The sequence below is a fragment of the Idiotropiscis lumnitzeri genome, chromosome 18, assembly GCF_059441095.1.
Source record: "Idiotropiscis lumnitzeri isolate Australia: NSW breed Sydney's pygmy pipehorse chromosome 18, RoL_Ilum_1.0, whole genome shotgun sequence".
Taxonomy (NCBI): Eukaryota; Metazoa; Chordata; class Actinopteri; order Syngnathiformes; family Syngnathidae; genus Idiotropiscis; species Idiotropiscis lumnitzeri.
The window spans coordinates 1,835,258-1,855,528 of NC_142408.1; the positions used below are offsets into that span (position 1 = coordinate 1,835,258).

The 20,271-nt window shown below is 44.6% G+C and overlaps 1 protein-coding gene across 4 annotated transcripts; it reads right to left on the reverse strand.

Moving 5' to 3' along the window:
• Positions 1 to 134: 134 nt before the first annotated feature.
• On the reverse strand, positions 135 to 20,123 carry cplane1 (ciliogenesis and planar polarity effector 1). Of its 4 annotated transcripts, none has more exons than XM_088282146.1 (47): positions 19,721 to 20,123; positions 19,016 to 19,184; positions 18,561 to 18,696; positions 18,362 to 18,481; positions 18,063 to 18,295; positions 17,713 to 17,982; positions 17,530 to 17,633; positions 17,275 to 17,457; positions 16,929 to 17,172; positions 16,070 to 16,255; positions 15,081 to 15,829; positions 14,685 to 14,878; positions 14,052 to 14,132; positions 13,826 to 13,990; positions 13,596 to 13,751; positions 13,172 to 13,403; positions 12,964 to 13,091; positions 12,681 to 12,898; positions 12,339 to 12,503; positions 12,129 to 12,270; positions 11,543 to 11,640; positions 11,311 to 11,460; positions 11,118 to 11,229; positions 10,343 to 10,631; positions 9,011 to 9,988; positions 8,740 to 8,891; positions 8,581 to 8,663; positions 8,453 to 8,499; positions 8,048 to 8,327; positions 7,651 to 7,968; positions 6,131 to 6,607; positions 5,743 to 5,918; positions 5,600 to 5,666; positions 5,460 to 5,511; positions 5,222 to 5,377; positions 4,870 to 5,033; positions 4,255 to 4,453; positions 3,572 to 4,008; positions 3,347 to 3,497; positions 2,795 to 2,974; positions 2,612 to 2,666; positions 2,100 to 2,228; positions 1,847 to 2,033; positions 1,714 to 1,763; positions 1,350 to 1,505; positions 1,125 to 1,246; positions 135 to 941 (listed from the first exon to the last, which is right to left on the reverse strand). In XM_088282146.1, the coding sequence occupies exons 2-47, from the start codon at positions 19,094 to 19,096 to the stop codon at positions 706 to 708; spliced, it is 9,288 nt and encodes a 3,095-aa protein (XP_088138272.1). In that variant the 5' UTR covers positions 19,097 to 19,184; positions 19,721 to 20,123; the 3' UTR covers positions 135 to 705. The 4 variants fall into 4 exon arrangements, with proteins under 4 accessions (XP_088138272.1, XP_088138274.1, XP_088138271.1 ...); XM_088282148.1 differs by having other exon boundaries at positions 1,847 to 2,030; positions 2,612 to 2,669; XM_088282145.1 differs by having other exon boundaries at positions 2,612 to 2,669.
• Between the last annotated feature and the right edge of the window lie 148 nt (positions 20,124 to 20,271).

The window sequence follows — 20,271 nt, forward strand, 5'->3', positions numbered from 1 at the left end:
AAAATAGTATAAAGCATCCGTTTTTATATGCTATTGAAGTTTTTTAATCCAATACTACTACATTTAAGACTCAAAGGAGTCCGGAAATAACAGCCAAACATATGGAGCATTAATAGCAGTAAAGGCATACGCAGTTTCATTTTCACTCACTTGCAATTTATTTTATTGATGAGTATTTGAATTACTGACAGGTGTTGTCATTCAAAATGTAACTCCTTTTAAGGGAAAACAAGTTATATATTTCTTTTCACACCAGTAAGTCTTTACCTTCATGTGTCTCAAATACAATAAATTCAATATTCTATGATATGTCCCTTTTGGAAAAAAGTAAGACGGTAAAATGATTAAAAGTGACATTTAATTAAGACGGTGTGTACAAAAGTGAGAACGTAGAAACACTCAAGCAGAAAAGTGGAACACAACTTCAAATTTCAAAAATAGTGCACATATAGTGAGTGCATCCAGAAAGCATTGAGAACTTCACCCCCCCACACACACACACATTTTATGTTTAAACCTTATTCTATAATGGATTTAAGTTCTTTTTTTCCTCCAAATTCAACACACAAAACTAAAAAAAAATGTGGGAAAAAAACATGAGAACAAATAAAACTGGACCGAGCGACCATTCATAACTCGGTACGTATGTATTGAAAAGGCACATAAATTCCCTTTCATGTTGAATTTTGCCAGAGACGCAGACATTCAGGTTTCCGCCGTAGCCGCCATCCTCTCAATGGCCGCCCAGTCGATTTCGCTGAGGCTGCCGCCGCTCTCCGAGAGTTTATCTAGCCAGTTCATCCCTGCTACGCCCGCTCTGCTGTCGTTGTCCTTCTCTCGAATAAGTTGAGACAGTACCAAATTGACGCCCTGCTGTGTCCTATGCTGGTCCTCGTGGGCCCTGGCGGACGAAACCGGACGCTCCTTTGACAGAGAGGTTCCTGACATTGACAAAGAACTTCATAGATTTAGTGTGAAGAATTTGAAAGAAAAAGGAATTCATTCCATTTTAGAATAAGGCGGTAAAAAAAAAAAAAGTGAAGCGATGGGAATACTTTCCAAAAGCATTCTAAGAATTGTGATGCTCTAATTGGATCACCAATGCGCTATTTTACGGAGGCTACCTGGCCTTTGCTGGAGTTCGGGCCTCCTGCTGTCCTCAGAAGGTCTTCCAGGCGCTTCGGCAGTCCAAGGACGACGCTGGGCGGGCGTTTGACCTGAGGCACGCTTTAGACTTTTCTCTTTGCTATAAATCCCGCAGAGAAGATTTGAATTGGATCAAATCCAGGCAAGATCATTTAAGACCTTCGTACAAACATTTTGTGTATAGTTTTAGTTCATAATGGTACCTGTGATTGCCAGCGGAAGCTGGGGCGGAGGCGGACCTGATGGCGGGAGCATCAATGACTAAAACACGAGAGCTGGGAAAGGGGCTGGCGCGAAGTTGATCTGCCAACGAGGTGGCGTCGCGGAGCCTCTGGTTGAATTGTTTCAAAAGCAAGGCCCTGGCAGATAGATATAATATAATAAATACTTGGGGAAAAAATTTAATTAAATATTTTTTCCCCCAAATTGCAGGATTAGCATCCTCATGATGTTGATTTTAATTTGATGTACTTGGTGTCATTTCCAGAAACTGAAGTGAAGCCACTATTTGTATACACGCAACCATAAAGTAAAAATTCTATATGGCACCTTTCGAGTAGTTCTTACTTTTGCTTTTCTTGTGTGTTTCGCCTGCTGGTCACTTGGCTGGTTGATTTCTGCAATGCAGAAGAGCACAGATGAGCAACCACATGGATGTGACAGGGTGGGAAAATTCTTAAAAGCTGAAGAATGACCCGACCGGAGTTTTGGAAAAAGGTTTGATCTCCCTTTCGCGCAGGCCGGCTTTCTGTTTTTGATACACAGAGTGTCTCTCCCTCTGCTTGCGTCTCATCCAGATCCTCACTTCCCGTCTGTCGTCGTCCTCGTCGGGAACGGCCCGTCCCGGGAAAATCTGCCGACTTGGTTCTCGCTGCTCCTTCCTGCTGCTACGCGAGCCACATTGTTTTTCAGATCCGCGATGCTCACAAGACACGAGCAATCGAGAAGCGTACCTGCTTTCCAACGTGTTTGTTAAAGATGCGTCCAGGTCAGTCTGGGATAAATAACCTTCTCGCACCAAACCTTCCAGGATCTCCGCTGTATCGGACAACCCGGTTTGGTCCAGACTCTCGTCAGCCGTCCTGGAGTTCACACACACACACACACGCACCCCCCCCCCCCCCACACACACACGCACAGGACGACGGCGCAGTGAGTGAATGAACAGTTGTAAACCAAAAAGCTCACAAAATCTCGCAAAGCCATCAAGGAACATTTTTTGATGTTTTTTTTTCTTTTGTTGACTCAAAATAACATCACAGTAAGTTTAAGTTTGGTCATGTGACATTTGCAAGCTGAGCCGTGATTGGTCATTACACCTCAGCATGGGGCCTTTTTTTTTTCTTTTTTAAAGAAATATACAGCATTGATTGGGTTTTATTTTTCATTGCAAGTTTGTAGTTCAGTTTTAATTTGTTTTTAGGTGTGTGTGTGTGTGAGCGTGTGTGTGCGTGTATATACGTACATCTTAAAATCCACGTACTCGTCAAATGTTTCCAAAGTAATAGTTGAAAGATGCTCTGCTGGAGGAACAAAATATTGCAATATGATGAACAAGACGTCTTATGTCATACTAAACGAGCACAAGTACAGCTGTTGGCTCCTACACATTGATGAGAAAATTTCTGAATGAATGAAACGTCTTTACGTGGAAGGCTTTGCTGCTGGCCGTGACGAAGCTGAGAAGAAGAAGAAGTCGCATGCAGAGCCGACGGCTTTCGGTCGAGGCCGTGGTTGACATTGTGAAACACGTCTTCTTTCTCATCCTTTTCCTCCTCCCCGCGGATGTCAGGTTCCGGTGCAACGTGAGGTTGAGGCTGTACGGCTCCTTTGGGGTGATTAAAATGTCATTTATTTATTAAAGAGGTTTATTTTCAACTCGCCTTTTGTTTCTTTCCAGAGCCGGGCACTTGACCCTTTTTTTCCGGTCAGTCCCCCGCCCTCCGGCCGCGATCTCTGTACCGTTCCCGGCTTTATCCATAAAAATTGTCGGCCCCTGACCTCGTTTAACAAAAAAAATAACTAAGGCGTCCGTACGTGACACCGCTGTGGGAGAGATGCTAACGGCAGAGGTTTACTTAAACATCATTAGCTGGTTTGTTTCCTTTTGAACACGACATTGAACTTATTTGTCAGCACTGATACAACATTTCCACGTGTTCGCTTTCATAGCAGGGTTAAAAAAAAAAGAATAACTTACTGGTTTCATGGATGTTCTTTCTCACACTGATGTGAGCGTGTTTTGGTTGTGTTTTGGGCTCTTCTGCGGGCAGAGACAGTCTTACTGTTTTTCTTACGGTGGGCTTCACATTCGGAGGTAAGACAGAGGAAACTTGCTGTGGCTTGGATGGCTACATAAACATAAAATGAGGCAGTATTTCAGTTTTGAAAATCAGAATAGGTTGAATATGCAATGTGAAAATACCTCCTTCGGAATTCTGGACTGAGGCATGTCCTTTTCCAGACAGTCGGCGATGCTCTGCAGCGCAGCCAGCTGGGAATCCAGTTTGGACAGGTGTGACGAGAACCAGACCGCGGCGGTTTCCGACGGAAGATTGCGAGTTTCGTCTATTCTTGGAGTCTTGATTGCCTTTGAAAGCTCAGAGTCGGTTGAATCTTCACTGGAAAGCGGAGAGACTTTCTCTCGTTCCTTGTGGTGAGGTTGATCTCTCCTCGGTGTCTTCATCGCTGCAGTGAGCTCAGAGTCAAGTAGCTCCTCAGGGTAGACTCTCTCTGGTTCCAAGTTGTGAGGTCTCTCTTTTCTTCTTGTCCTGATGGCTTTACAAACCTCCGCGTCACGTAGATGTTCAGAGTAGACACTCTCTGGTTCTCTGTAGGGCTCAGCGGTGCTCTCGCGGGTATCTACAATGTAAAAACAAATTGAAAGTTGCCTTGAGATGTGGGTTTAATTTATTCCGTGACCACGAAATGATTGGCAATGCCATTAATCCTTTCCAGCCTTGCACCTAAAAAAACAGCTTTAATGCATTTTTTAATGAGGAAATTATGATTCTATTCTGAATTTTAGTAACATTCTAAAAATATACAGTAATGAAATAATAAAAGAGAAATAAAAATATATATTTTTTTTTTTTATCAAATTCAGACCAGATTGAGTGGGAGTTTTCTCATTGGCAGGAAGAGTGTTCTTCATGCAGGAAGTGGCGAGCATGTGAAGCTGAGCAGGTGTGAGTACAGGAGGGATGGAGGAAGCTTTTTTGGTTCCGGAGCTGGCAAGAGGCAAATCCCGATGCTGCCTCCCATCTTCGATGTCAAGGACGCTCAAGAAGTTGCGGCCGCGCTGATCCTGGCAGTAATGACAAGAATGTTCATGTGGTGTTCTTCACATTTTATTGGATTGCAGGTTTCAAACGAAATATTTTCCTTTACTTCTGTTCAAAAGTAGCTAACCATCATAAAAATTAATACAAATAATCAGATGGCACGTCAGGTATGAATAATAATAATAATAATAATAATAGAGTGTATTATATTTAGTAATAAATAAGTGTTAGGTTCGGCAACAGGTGGATTTCTTTTCCCTCTCAAACGGCATCGCTATAAGTTACAACATTTGGTAAAATTTGTATTGCGCAAGCTTCTATAAATCAAATTTAAAAAATCTCACAAACATGATGTGCTACCAAAATAATTACAACATTTTTAAAATCAGTGTCGAAAATATGTTCAGGGACACAAAGCCATCCCTGATTAAAATCTTACCAAATTCCTCTTTTCTTGGAATGACGGGACGTCATCTGCATCTTGAGATGGGCTCTCCCTGTACAGCTTCTCTGGAATGTGTTCTTTTGACTTGCCTGTAGAAGTGGTGGCTAATAGGGAGGCTTGCATACACACCGCTTTGTCCACAAGCATGGGAGAACATTCTGGAAGGAGGAAAAAAAAACAAAAAAAAACAGCATGATCCTTTCTCATACTCCACATGAAAATCCATCCATTTTCTACAGCGCTTGTCCTCTTTGGGTCACAGGCTGAATGGAGTCTACAAAAGCTGACTTTAGATAAGAAAAGCAACAGACAACGGCTAGTGCACCGGGATTTCCAAAAGCCTTACTTGGCTCTGTGTTGGTGAAAGCATCGAGGCACTTTGGTGGTGTTTTACACGTGGACGCGAAGGCATGGAGCTCGGCGGAAGTCGCTCTTGACTTGTCTAATAATGTGCGACCAGGCGGCATGGAGCGGTTCGATCTTGAGGGAATTGGAATGGCGGCTGACGACGGCAGAAGCACAAAAACTTCATGACAGTGAGCTCAAACAGAACAGTCCATTTTAGAATATTTGGTACCACCCACGTTGAATGGGAGCATTCTGTGCAGGGGTGATTTCCTCTGGGTCTACTTTAGGCTAAAAAAAAATAATCATAAATAAATAATAATAATAAAAATTATTAATGAAAATGTTGTCATTGTTTAGATTTTTTAAAATGCTCTACCTCTTGTGTGGTGATGACATGCTCACTTGGCTGATTTGACATCAGTGCCCTCTCTCTTCTCTTCTGCCTATAATCACACAGTTAGCCAAAGAGCTATGATGAAAAAAAAAAAGCCATCGGTATCACACTCGAGGTTATCGTGCCTCTTGCTGGAGCTGGAGGAAGGCGTTGTGCCTCGGTGCGTTTCAGTAGAGTCGTTGACTCTGAGCAGTTGCAGACGAGCTTCTTCCGAGTTGCGCCTCCCAGCCACCAAACCCGCCAACTCTTCCAGGGAGATGAGGCGAGCCTTTTGGGACGAGCGAGGAGCCGGGGTGGACATCTACGGAAAACACTGAAAGACTGAGTGATGCTCTTTGGCAGGGGTGGGAAGTAATAAAATCACAAATCAAACGGATTTAAAAAACAACAGTGATATGTTTCAAACATCGAAAAGAGCTGACAGTAGCACATTAGTAAAAATAAGTAAGTAAGTACATTTCTGAGTGTGGTCTTTTTTGCCCCTTCTGCCACTGTTGGGTATACAACACTCACCCTTCTTGGATGAGAGTCTAAACGTAGAAGCTGGAGTTTGGAGGGCGACACCAAAGGGAGAAAGAAATGCTTGGGAGGAGGAGGAGGTGTTGAATGTAGTTTGGGGTGGTTGATGTGTCGTTGTGCGCCAGGCTGCAGGCGCAGAAGACGGATGCCGTGTGTCGCCTCAAATGCGGAATTCCGGTGACGAGAGCTCCTCGAAGGAGACTCGGTTTGAGTGCTATGGCTAAACCGAAGGAGTCTTTTTGCAGACACGCTCTTAGTCCTTTTCTTGTCTCTCTTCTTTCCACTTTGCAGTTGGAGTAACTTGAGGCCCGAGGCTTGAGAGGCCGGGTCTGTATTAACATTACCGATAGAGGGCGCTATCGTATTATTGTTAGAAGTGATCAGAAACCCTTCGGTGGATGGGATTAACCCGGTGCTTTCCTGAAAGTGAATATCTGTTGACTCCGCCTGCACCGAAAGGGGTGGAAATTCCTGCGAATGAGAAAGTGACAACAATGAATTTGCATTAAAAATAGGCGCTAATAAAGGAACACGTGTGGCTCCAAGGAAGCACAGATGAATAGGACAAAGTGGTCCCGATTGAATTAGTCGTGTCAACATTATACTAAACAAAGCGTCACCCGCGTCATCTTTTAACAAACAGGTGCGCTCACACTATGACGTGGTCCCACATTCAATGACGGATTCGCCACGACTGCACGGGAGTGTAAGGAAAGAAATGCACGTAAAGGTACGAATGCAAAAAAAATATGGACCCAAGTAAAACGCTTAGGGAAGCACGGAAAACAGTTTTAAATTGGACAAGTTACGGTAAAGTTCGCTGTGCGCAATTACGCACACAGCTCTGCACCAGAACACCCGCAGAAATAGTTCCGCGATCGCTTTTTTCCCCGATCCTCATCTTGTTTATGTTAAACTACCGTGTTAAACACACGAACGACGTTGTGTGAACAAATAGCCTTGCTGGCTGAGGAGACAATCTAAACACAAAACACAGCGCAAAGGCTAATCATGCATAATTTTTTTTTTTTGGGTTGCCATGAGCTGGATTCGATTGCATATAACTTTACTTCTCGACCTCGAACGGGTCGCTAGGCAACTGCAGGGCACATAGATAAACATTTACTCACATTCTCACAGTTGGCCAAAATCTCGCAGACTAGTTCATCCGTGAAGGACACCTTCAAATGACCAAGTGGTCGCTTTGAACCCAAATTGTACACTTGTCTTTTGTGGCATGTCTTCCAGAGACTTTTTTTTGTCTATTTACTCATGATAAACATTTCTACCAAAATTCTTGTAGCCAAGTTAAACAGGCAACAGGGGAAGATTTTTTTTTTTTGTATGTGTCAGGCGCTCCTGCTAAACAAATTTGTGGGTCGCGTACGAGATGTAAATTTCCATCTGAATAAACCCGAGTATGTGAAATCCCGCAGGCAACAAATGACAACACGCAAACGCAGAAATTAAACGCCAAGCCTCCTAGATGAGTATGTATCGAGTAAAAAACATACCTGGATGACTGCTCCTGTGTCATGACTAGCATAGGTAAGATTGCTGACATGATCAGGTTCTTGAGTACTGCGTGTGGGAGTCTGGTAGGCATACGGAGGGTTGTTCGAGTGTGGATGAGGCACATGAATTTGGGATTGAGACACTGCAGGGGTCGGCGCGGTTTGGGGATCATTTTGAGGTGGCGCGTTGGTCATGTAAGATGAAGGCACATGATGGTGCGAGGGGGTCATATTGGATTGAGCTAAATTCTGCTGGGCAACTTGCAGATTGGAAAATGAAGCTCCCAAAACATCCATCAGGCTCATGTAGTTGATATTCTGTAGCACAGGGCCAACATTTAAACCATCAGGTAAGCGTGAATGCATCGATGGAGGCAACTCAGGGAGTGTTTGTTACCTGGACCAACCGGTACAAATCTTCACCCAGGCGCTGTCTCATTGATAGAGCCTGAAGGGAGGATGGTTGGTGCGGGCCAAAATGATCCAGAGCGGGTGCGGCAGCGGCGGAAGTGTGAGCTTGAGAACCGGGCTGGTCGAACGGTGTGTTGGGGTACGGAGTCGCTCTTGAATGGGGAAGCTCGGTGTGAAGCGACGACTGAGGCTGGACTGACGACGGAATTTGTGGGATCGGACCACTCGGTGACCGCGTCACTGGATGGCTTCCGGCCTGACTGAAGCTTAACCAACAAAAGAGGTATGGCAACGATGAGAATTGCTGTACTATTATTTGATTATATGTAAAAGTTGGCATGAATTTAAATTAGTTTTTTAAATACTGAATCATTTGACATTCAGAACTCACGGAGATGTTGAGCTGGAGGTCTCAGTCAGTTCTCCAAGCCTTAAACTCTGAAAAGAAAATAACGTAGATATTTGCTTAAACGTGACAACTGCATCGTAAAACAGCCGTAGTGAAAGAATGATCTTGACCGCTTGAGGCGAGCAGAGGTTTTCAGACGTGATCCCGTTCGAGAGAGACGATGACTGCTCTGTGCGCTCATCGCTGCTTTTGCCTGAGACAAAAACACGTTGCCGTTGACTTCGGATGATTTATTACAGCTGACGCGCTGACTGACGGGGATATCGTGCCTTCTTTTTCTGGCGTGACATCCAAATCATCAAAACACGGTCGCTGCGATGCGGCGCTTGCGATCGGAGCGCTCAAATTGACTTGGTCGGGCTCGTCCGGGAGGAATGTCCTCTGAGACTTCAGCTCCTCTGGTTCGTCCGTGTGAGAACAACTACGAGAACATACGCATAGATACATAAAATTCAGGATGTTTTATGGTGAACCACAAAACCTGAATCAAGGCAAATTTCTAATATGGCATTTCTGGTATAAGAAAAAGAAAAGACTCACATAGAAAGTTCTTCTTGATCCATGTTGCGATCCAGATTAGCGACTGGAATGTTACCCAATCTTGAGCAGCTGGTATCAACATTGCTCTGTCTCTCAAGCCTTGCATCCGCCTCCGATTGCAGCAGCGGGCCGACGGTGCATCGTGCATCTGTGCAGCCTGTCTGGAGCGGATTCATAAATCTTCGCTCCAGCAGGCTCAGAGAAGTGAGCAGCGCCGGCGCCGAAGTTCTGACGCGGATGACTATCCCATCCTCGCACGTTCCTTCTCCTTTTGACTTCTTCTTCATCTTGTTGCTGGTATGCCCATGGAGCACCCTCTTGTCGGCCCAGCGTAGCATCCACTCCAGCAGCCTGCCCAGCACTGGAAACTTGGCCTCTAATTTAGTATCCAGGACTTGTTGAAGTTCTAAAATGGCATCCGCGTTGATTGATGAGGCGAGCGCCAAGGCGCTTTGATCAGCATCAGAACCGGCGCCTCCCTTCTGATGTCGGAGGCCAAACAAACCCATCTGCCTCTCTGTCCTCAGCTCAGACGGAGCAGATGCAGAGAAGTTGCTTTTGGATTCGCAAGCGTCACTCCTGGCTGCTGAAGTCTGCGACTCAGGGGTCGTACAGTCCTTCGCCGCCCTCGGGCAGCATCCGGCTCTAAAGACCGGGAGTTGGTTGCCGCAGTGCTTCCTGGCCGGGTGCTGGCCGTCTCTTTGGCGGCGGTGCATGGTGGTGAGCACGTCGAAGGTGAGGGAGTGCAGCTCCCTGTCGCGTAGAGTGGAGCAAAAGGACTTGAGCAAGGGAGGCTCGCCCCCATCGCTATTCTCCTTCTCCAGCATGTAGCTGAGAAAAAGTTCAAGGAAGATGAGGTACTCATCGTCTTCCAGCTCAAACTCCCAGGTGCCAACGACTGGGAGTGAGGGTGGCTGTACATCCTTAAGGGCCTTCTTTGGCGGAACAGCAGTCCTTTTTGCTTTCATTTTCACCTCCCTGTAGGAAGACAAGACAATAAGCACACGACAGAAAATCCTTGTTGAGGCTATAGCTGGGTGATTAATACAGTTTATCAATTCATTTAGTTTCAATGAACTCCGGTTTAGTTGACCTGATTTATAGTTTTTTTTTGTACACAGCGTGTACATGCCTTTTCCGATCAGGTCCATAATCATTCTCCAAATGAACACTTTGAACAGAAACACCTTTGCTTAATGTTCTAGCTTGGGATTTTCTTTTGTAGACACGTGCACACCTTAAGTCAGAGCAACTTTAATTTCAAACAGCGTGTGACTGTAGTCGATTTTGTGAGAAATCATAACATCTCTGCTATAATTGCACACTGGCTACCTGGGTACAGATGGGATGTGAGCATCAGGTGAGACAGCCTCAGATGTGTTCTCCGCATTTTCTCCATCAACGCATTCGGTTAAAGAGTTAGCGCTCACACTCCTGACCGGTGAGTGAGTACTCAAAGCCGCCGTTTGGTGTTTGTCTTCTTCGTCCTCGTCTTTTTCCCACAGTTGAAGCTCCAGGGGGGCCAGGTGCCTCAGCAAGCGGCCCAGGTGCTTTCTCCTCAGCCGGAGCTTTTCTTGGATCAGAGCTTTCATGGGCTTACTGCCCGGCTCTTTGTCGTCCTCTAGTGGATGGAAAGCAGAAGCGTTTAGGTTCTCTTTCTCCACTTCGTTAGGTCTCACCAAGACTATTTAGGACATCATGAAAACCATGTGAGATTTTATCAATTTAGATTGATCATCATGCGGAAATTTTTCCAAGTGATTTGGTTACACACATTACATGTTAAAAATGAAAATCAAACAAATTACTTTTAAAATGTTAATTTTAAAATGACAATAAAAATGAAATGTATACTTTGGATCATTACTTTAGGCATCAGTTTAATACCTTATGGCAATATTAGTTTCATGAAAAGGAAATTGTAAGATTGTACAGTTGTACACATCAACCACAAATTATTAAGCTTTATTATGAACAACAAAGCTTGTGTTGTGCGACTACATGATGAAGTGCAAGAAAATATTAACATGCATACATACATTCACGAGCACCAATAAACTAGCACAATTTGCACGACTATACAGAAATCTGTCCGACTATGATGTACCAAGGACGATGCATTGCCTCAAGCTTTGCAGCAGTGAGTTATACTTCTCTCTCAGGGAGACTCTGACAGACTCTTCCTTCTCGGGGAAGGCAAGTACCAGCGTGTCAGCCACCTAGGGAGGAAGAGCAACAAAATATCAATTTATTGATTGTTTTCCCATGTCTGGGGGAGGAAAGAGGAACAAACAATTCACCAGAGTAAGCGGCGGTAATTCGGCCAACAGGCTGAGCAGGAGGTCCTGCAGGATTTCCTCGGTGTTCAGGAAGTGAGAGAAAGGCAAATAGCGATGGGCCCAGAGAAGAGCAGCAACACAAGATGAATGCACTTGCGAATCATCAGGGGTCTTTAAGGACACAAAATAAAAACATGGTCAGGCCTTGAACAGTGAAAAGGTAATTCCACACAATCCAACATTATTGTGATACCTGCTGCATTCTGACAGCCTGAAACCGCCTGCAGGCAACAGAAAGCTGATCCCTGACATGAAGCATCCAGCATAAACCACACAGCTCCCTAAAACACACTTGAGGATAAAAATAAAGTCAGGACCGGAAAGTAAACATATTGGGTTCACTCCTTAGAAATGTTTCCAGGTACACCCTCAGACGCCCGCCCTACATTACTGCCATGTGTACCCCTTGTTACAACGCCAAACATATTTTGCCTGTATTAAAAAATGTAATATATTCAGAATAAAGTTTTTCGCAAAGAACCGTTGCAAATGTGAGTAAAAGTCAACATTTAATGAATGTCAAAAATGTAACTTTATTTTCATAATACTTTTTAGCTTTATCATGAAAAATGTAACTTTAGTCCATAGTACTAAAATTTTAAGAAGATATGGCACTAATAAATGCCTCAAAAATCAACTTTAAGAGCACAGAGATGGCAGATTTATGTGTCAGTACGTCAAAATCATAAGTGCTTTTGATTGGTTTCGAACATAATTTCTTGGAAATTAAACATCTAGTTTAGAACTGCTGGCTTACGGCGTATGAAGTGGTTTCTTACTAATAGTTTGACTGGAATCAGAGTCCAGAGCTCTGCTATGACTTCGTCTGAAGAATCCACCATGGCTGACAAACTTCATCAGGCCCTCTGGGAGAGCCTTTTCCTCTTTGGGGAAGGATGGGTAGGCGTACTTTGTCTTGATCTAAAATAAATAAATATGTTTTATTATGGCACACCTAGTCCCGAAAGAGGACCTTAAATCTCGAGTACCTTGTGTAGTTGGTGGCGGGCTCGCAGCAGGTTGCTGACGTACCACTGAGCAGCTGGGTGGCAACATCGAGCCGACCTGAGGAGGAGCAGGATCCTCTGGAGCACGCCGGACACTTTGTGGCGTGTCGCCTCTTCTGCGAGCTGTCCCAATGTCCCCACAGGATCCTGAAAGTTGGAAAAACAAAATTAGATTTTAAAAGGTCACAGCAAAATGTGTGCATGTGTGTGGTTATATTTGTGCAATTTGACTTTTGTGAGAAAAAAAAAAAAAAACATTGAGATTTGGTGTAAAGGCCTTATGTCCCAGCCCAACATGAAAATGTCACTTTGTGTGTTTTGTACCTGAGTGTTAGGAGAAGGCTGAGGACAATACAGAGGCGGGGACGGCAAATACAGTCCACTGTGCACCAAAGCGGACAGGCTTGAGCACAGCTCTTTGGCTGATTCCATAAAAGAAGTCAATTGTGAAGTTAAAACATCCACACCAGCGATGACGGATGCTTTTAGGATCTCCTGGGCGGAGCCCTGCAATGCATCCAAGTCTTGTCCTTCCACAGGCTCTAGTCAAACAAAACAGACACATGGATTGATGGATTAAAGCGGCTGTTTTATCATGCGTACACACCTGCAAATCTTGTCTCGTTGAAATCGCTCTGCTCTTCAACGTCACTGCCCAAAAGACACTGCAACTCTGCCTGAAAAATGCTTTCAGGGAGAAAAGCTTTTGGAAGGTGAAGCTCGCGTCTGTTGATCCTGTTTAGAAAAAAAAAAAAAATCATCTCAGTAAGACAGGAAAGTGAAAAGAGCACAAAAGCACTCCATCTCATGCTGACCGAGTCATGTCCTTGTGGCCGGCGCAGTAGTACATATAAGCCAGGCTGACCGAGGCGGACGTCTTCCAGTCCCCGAGTGTGTACGCCAGCCACGCCGTCTCGGGGAGCAGACCTCCGAGTAGGAGAAGGTCCACGGCGTAGTCCACGGTCCACTTCTCCGACAATTGCTGCTGGCGAACCGCTCGAGCCGCCGCTTCCTGACACAGCGGTACCAGGCGTCCCACGTTTGAGGCTGCATCACAAATCGGCAATCAAAATTAAAAAAAAAAAAAAAATGCAAAAGTTGCTTGATTATTAGTATTTTTCAATTTTGCAAAAAAGGGACAAATTATGAAAAAACATTCTTCTCATCTTTTGACTCCCCACCCGCCCACACTTGTGTCACTCATTTCACATTTTCTGTGAATGTCAAGACATCACAAACCATGAGGTAGATGTAACGGCGGCAGGATGGCCACGTGGTGTGCAGGCAGGATGTTGAGCGGCCGATTGGTAAAATAAGAAGCCATGAACCTCGCCAGGGTCTGAATGACGGCAATGACCGCGTCGCCGTGAAGGTTCGTCGGCAGAAGCGGGTCGGCTGCAAAGCAAAAAATTAGACCTTGAACACCTTTGGACAAACTTGGCGCTGTTCGTCCAACTGCATTGACTGACCTGTTGTGCAAGTCACGTGATCATTGTGGTGTCCAACTTTGTGCAGCGCCAAGTGGGCCATGTGTTCTCCCAACGCTACGGCTTCCTTTAGATGGTACTGGGACAAAAGGCTGTAGAGGAGAGCCAGACAAAGTCTCGTTTCCTGGAAGGCGCTACGCCGACAACCTAAGAAAGAGAGGAATATTTGTACTATTTGACAGTCCGTCGGAGGTTGAACACAACTTACTTTTTTTGCTCTCCTCCCAAATTTGGGTGTGCCATGTCTCAGCGCTGTTCTGGTACAAGCCACATAGGAATAGTTCTTCACCTGAGGAAATAAGTCTTATTTAGGATGGATCAACCCTGCATGGGTCAAAATAATGCAATAAGAGTGTTTTGCTTTCAAGCGGCCAGCCGTAAATGTCAGAGCAATGAAAACACAAAAGTTCAGATATATCGGGTCAATGACGGCTTAACATTATCCGAATACACAAATTGGTGACGTGTACATACCAGTACACACAAATACTAAAAAAATTAAACAATTAATACGACCTTTATCCTGTAAAACCCATTTGAAGAAAAATAAAAACAAAATATTTTCAGAGAGGCGATATAAAAATAAATAACTGAGATATTGTGGTTGTATAAGTGTGCACACCCTCTTTTAGTTGTGGATCTAGCTGTGTTCAGAATTAACCACACTCATTTTGACCAAAATGACCATAACAAAACCTCCCAAACACACATGAGAAAATTGGTTATGGTCTAATGAAATTAGATATCCGTCACATTTACCTGTACAATTGGAAATCGGAATAGTAAAAAAATTGAGAACCGCCAAGGGTTGTTTTTTTTTTTTTTTTTTTTTTTTTTTTACCCGTGTGACTCAGCAGTGCAGGACCCTCTTCGAGTTTCTCTCCGGTCGCTTGCAGAGCTGCTTGAATTTTGGACATGACGATTGATAAATGTTCCTCGTCCGCTTCCTCCCAGTCATTGTCCGCCTTAAGGCTTCGCATGTCCTCCTTGTAATGCCGGCTGATCTTGTAGACCCACTGCCACACGCCAACCAGTCTGGAAGTCACGTCAAATCAACATTTCAAACATACATGTCAAGCAAAACAGGTGTATGTTTTCAGTTTTTGTAAATTAGTGTTGACCAAATTCCACAAAATATTATGCCAAAATGGTGTATAAAGAATTTTTCTTTTTAGTCGTTGTATCGACTTGGCTGCGGTCTGCATTGTCTGTTCAAATAATGGAAAAAAAAGCAAACCTGCTGGATGGTCGCTGGGGTAGGAGCACCTGGGGTACCTGATGAACAAAGTCACTTTGGTTCTCCCCGTAATCTCGTAGCAGTGGCACGTGGTGGACATCTGAAGCAGAAAGTTGAGGGGACTTCTCCGCCGAGGACCACACGGTTCTTTGCTGCAGGCTGTACGCGGAGTCGAGGGCTTGGGAGGCTAACTGGAGGATGAGCACCGCTCTGGATAGTCTGTCCACACAAGCTGCTGGGTTGGACTCTGGTGGCGGCGTTAGCAGCAGGTGGACCAGACGCTTACTGAGCTCCACCGCCAACCCCAGACCAGGAGGCCCGTCCGAGTGATTGTTATCCCACGGGAGGAATGAGAAGAGTGCTTTGAGAAGCTCCAGGATGCAAACAGAACCGGAGGGGCCGCTTTTCCCACAATGGGCAGTTTCGTTTGGCATCAAGTGGAACAAAGCGGCAAGCTGCGCCATGAGGAAGCTGGTACATTTAAGCAGGTGGGCTCGGTTTTCCACGGCGGCTCCCAGAGACATGCAGAGAGCCCACGCCGTCAACAGCCCATTCTGGATCTTCCCGAGATCCCGACGAAGATGACGTACGGTCATCTCAAAGTCCTCTTCGTGATCTTGGTTAAGGTCAGTCTCTGTGTCCAAAGCATGGAGAGTATCGAACATGGAGGCAAACTCAAATCGTCCGCTGTCCCCCAGCTGAGAACCAGGAGGTGGCCCGTCTATATCGGAGTCGTCCTCAAAGAAGGACTGGAAAGAAAATCCCACACAAAAATGTGATGGAATATTTCACTTGAATTTGGTACAGTAATTACAGTACAGCTATTTCAAATGATGAATTTTTGGGGAACATCCTGTAAGTGAGTTTTCCTTTTTCAAATGAACCACTGAAATAAATGCAGAATCATTTGTCTGCTAATTCAAAAATAAGCACCTGCAATGAATGCAACAACCCTGGCGCAATGTTGCACAAATCTAGTTTGGACAGACCTGAACTCTTTCAAACAGCTCCTTGGTGCCACTGAAGGTGCCCTGGTCCTGGTCCTGCAGAAAGAAAGGCAAGGTGGACTCGTGCGTGGCTGCAGATGCGATCGATTCAGCAGGGTGAGGCCCACTCGTGGTGAAAGGCTTGGCATCGAGATCGAGGTACGACTCCAAACACGTCCTCACGTACATCTAGAGTGAGCGATACAAACAAAACATGAAATAGAAAATGTCATTTCTGTGGAAAAAGAGATGATGCTAAACAAATAAAATGCTTTAGAATTTAGAGAAATTGAGGAAATTATTCACCCATCCATTATCTGAGCCAACCAACCATGAAATACAAACAAAATAGTGACTTGATGACAAAAAGCGTACTCAATAGTTTGATGCTAGAATGGACAGGAAAAGGAATATTAAAAAAAAAAAAATGCCATTAATTTGTGAGCCGTCATATAAAAAGGTGAAATACCGAGAAAGGTGGGAATTTTTGGAAAAACAAAAGATCTCTTGGGATGAGATGAACATTTAATGATATTGGAATGGATTGAATTGGTTCAGATATGCGGAAGCATTTGGAACTTTTCTCTCCATTGCTCTAGGAATTATGACATGAATATAAAAATAAACAATTCAGGGGGAAATGTTCATTTTAGAAAGGTGAAAAATAGTTCTGAAACGTGAAGAATTAGGAACATCTCTAAAAATGTCCCCATTGGGGATTTTGCTTAGGGAAATTTACGGGACAAAGTAGGAATTTTGGGCAAGTTAAAACATAGTAGCATGGAACTCACAATCACAAAACTCTTTATCTTACTTCATAAGTCTTAACACAGCACCATATGTCAAGTTCCTGCTTGAGTACCTGAGATGTATCCAGAAGCTGGCAGGCCTTCTGAAGCTCCTTGCTGGTGTTATCCAACAAATTTTTCACCAGCATTGCGGGAGACGGCCTGTTGAGGACCCTCAGCACAGTGGCCATGTAGCCGTCGGACACGATGCAGTACGAGAGGCGCGGGTGCCACGTGACGGAATAGCGCTGCCTCATGGCGTCTCGCGCCGATACGCTGGAGCTGGACAGGTGGCCCTCCGCTCCTCCGGTTGGAGGTCTGCATGGTGGAAAAAACACATTTCGTACATCAACCTTATTGGCTGCTGATTGTGTATAAATGAGAAGGCTAATCACACAGTATACTTTGATGAAGACTAACCGGTAAGTGACCAGCGGGTGAAGGGGCAGGAAGTGCGCGGGTGCAAAGTCGATATTGCACCCGGAGCTGGTTAGCGTGAGGAGCCCGCCGAGACGAGTCAGGATCAGGAGGGCGCCTCTCTTCAGAACGCAGGCCAGGAAAAGGCCGTCATGTGACCAGCTGAGACTGCCGACCCAGTATGACCTAAAGAAACGAGTTTTAAAATCTTTCAAGTTCTGCGCAAAATCAAATCAACTCCCATTAGTGTTAGTCCACCTTGTGTACTTGGAAGGAATCTGCTCTGTTTTACATCCGCATCTTCCAAGACCGCTTGACACGGAGACAAAATTCAGTGTGCTCACAAATAAAACCTGCGTAGCCTACATTCACAATAAACATTTTTGACATTACAGAGCCAGCTCACATGTATGAGATGAGACAGAACATGTAGATGCTCACCTTGGGCTGCCGCTGGTTCAGCACGACAGCTAGCAGTTGTCCATCAGGCGAGAAGTCGACCACCAGCGCCCCTCTGGACTTGACCGCTTGGCAGGGCGGGGTGAGACGAGACATGAGGTACGTCTTGGTGGCCCATTGTATGCTGTATCCTAAAGAGCTAATTAACCTAAAGCGCACATCATGATCCATCCACTGAATTTTGAGGCAGGTGATGATGAGCTTCTTCCCAGATGTGAATACAAATGCGGCTAAGCAGACATCACCGATACTCTGAAATGAAAAATTAACGTTCACAACATTGTGTACACACACGAACCACCGGGACTTTTGACGGAAGTGCCGCATGAAACCTGGCTTTGCACAAAGACGCTGCACTGGGATGCTTCTTTGTCCTTCAAAGTGGGCACAGAGATGTTGTGAGGCAGCTGCACTTGTGCCCAGCGTCCTTTCACGGTGCCGTCGCACACCAAAGTCAAATCCTCGATGTCCGTGCATTCCCACAGGAACACTTGCCCCGATGTGGTGACCAACAAAACGCGCGTTCCATCACTTGACACTTGGACAGACAGCTGTGTGGAATCCCCTGAAAAAAATGCATTAATATGAAGTCAATGATGTACAAAAATTGATTACACTGCTTGAGGCCTACCTTGAATAGCAGCAATTATTTGAACGATTTCGGGGACCGCTGTGACGTTCCTCAACAAGTCATTGTCCCTATTCCATAAAAAGAGCTCCCCTGAGGTTAAAAGTCCACAAAACCACAAACCTGGGAAACACGAAAAAAGTGTCGTTAATGTTTTATTTCAAGCAATGGGACGCTTTTAACTCTTGACATTTAAACTTACCATTGCGGGACGGCGCCATCGTCACCACGTTGTTGAGCAAAGGATGAAGTTTGGGGGTCTTCTTCTTGGTACGACCGGACACCATGTTGATCTCGCTGATCCGTTTGTCGTCGAACAAGAAGACACATTCCTTCTCCTGCAGTACCAGGGAGGAATTTGTACTTATTAGGGTTGCAAAATCTGTTATCAAGAGAGCTATTTACGTACTTTAATGAGATCTCATGCCGGCAGGGCGAGCTATCAATTTTGCAGGGTTGCCAGTTTATGGCAAAATAAATGGTTTGTATTTACTCTTGAATGTGATAGTTTCATTTAATTCCTAGTTAAGTCCAGTGGATGCTTCCATATGGGAATATTTCATAAATTTCCCATCTTAACCTTTAACTGGAATTTGATTGCAAACATTACAACTCTACTCATGCTCTGGAAACAGGTGATTTTGTTTTTATATGTACCTGTCCAAGCCAGCAAAATCGTGGCCATGGCTTCTTTCGCTTGATTCTGGAGGACAAGACCACTTCTAGCTTCAGTTCCATGCTTGTGGCGAGACACCATCAGTGTTAAACGATGCTATCAGGAAGAACTTATTGACGTTCCTTCTTCGAATATTTAACAGAGGGCCACCTGAAAGGAAGAAAACGAGAATGCTTTGTACTCGGATGATGCGCCATTTGATATGAATTGCGAAGTGTAGCAATAATTAAAAATAAAAAACTTTTCTAAGGGCGTAGAGAATGTTATAATGTTGAATGAAAGTTATTTATTTGTTATAACAATGCATTTGTGTAATAAATCCTATATCGTTGCTAACTTCCATTTGTGTGATGAGCAGAAAAGCTTAGTATGTGGGTTGTGCCAATGAACAAATTATCAAATGTTCTCTGCCAATGCCAGACTGCTTATTTTACGATTAACTCAGGTTTGGTGCTTCTAGCGTTGACAGAGAAGCTTCTGCTGTTTTTTTCGTTTGTTTGTTTTTATGCGCGCAATCGCGTTCTCAGCTCTACTGCCCATCCCACATAGTCACGTTCCTTATAGACGTGGCACTATTTAAACAGAAAATAAACAGGTCTTCCAATGCGAATTCATCTCCGAGAAGTATTGTCCAGATATGCGTCTCTACTTTTTGTACTACGTTTTGCTAACTAGCTCGTACATACCCAGGTAAGGATGAAACGCCCTCTTCTTCACCATCATCATCACTGCCATCTTCGCTGAGCCATTCAAGTGGCTTCGGCCACGCTGCGGACATTTTGTGACACTTGTTGGCACATTTAACAACAAGGTATGTTTAAAAAAAGAAAAGGGGGCCCGACTAATTTCTTTGTTCGCCCATTTTGTTGCTCCTGACGACTCCACACAGCAGCTGATAGCATTAGCCACCGAGCTAATTGTACGGAGAAAAGGAAGCCCGAGTATTTCCAACGTAATGGTCGTGCTTGTCTGTTATCGCTTAAACGTCGCGTTGCATAAATTAGAAATGTATCGAGTCTCGATCACATTCAAACGCAGCTAATGAAAAGAAATAAATTCGAAACTCCCTCCGTTTCATAGGCAACACATTTATCCCATGATCCTCTCGGGGAGAAGCCTTGAATCGTTGCCATAGAAACAAGAGCCGTGGTGACGTCACTGTAAACCGTCCCGCATCAAGCGCGCCTCTATATTTTTTTTTAATTCATAAATGTAAAATTCCAACTAAAATGTGCTT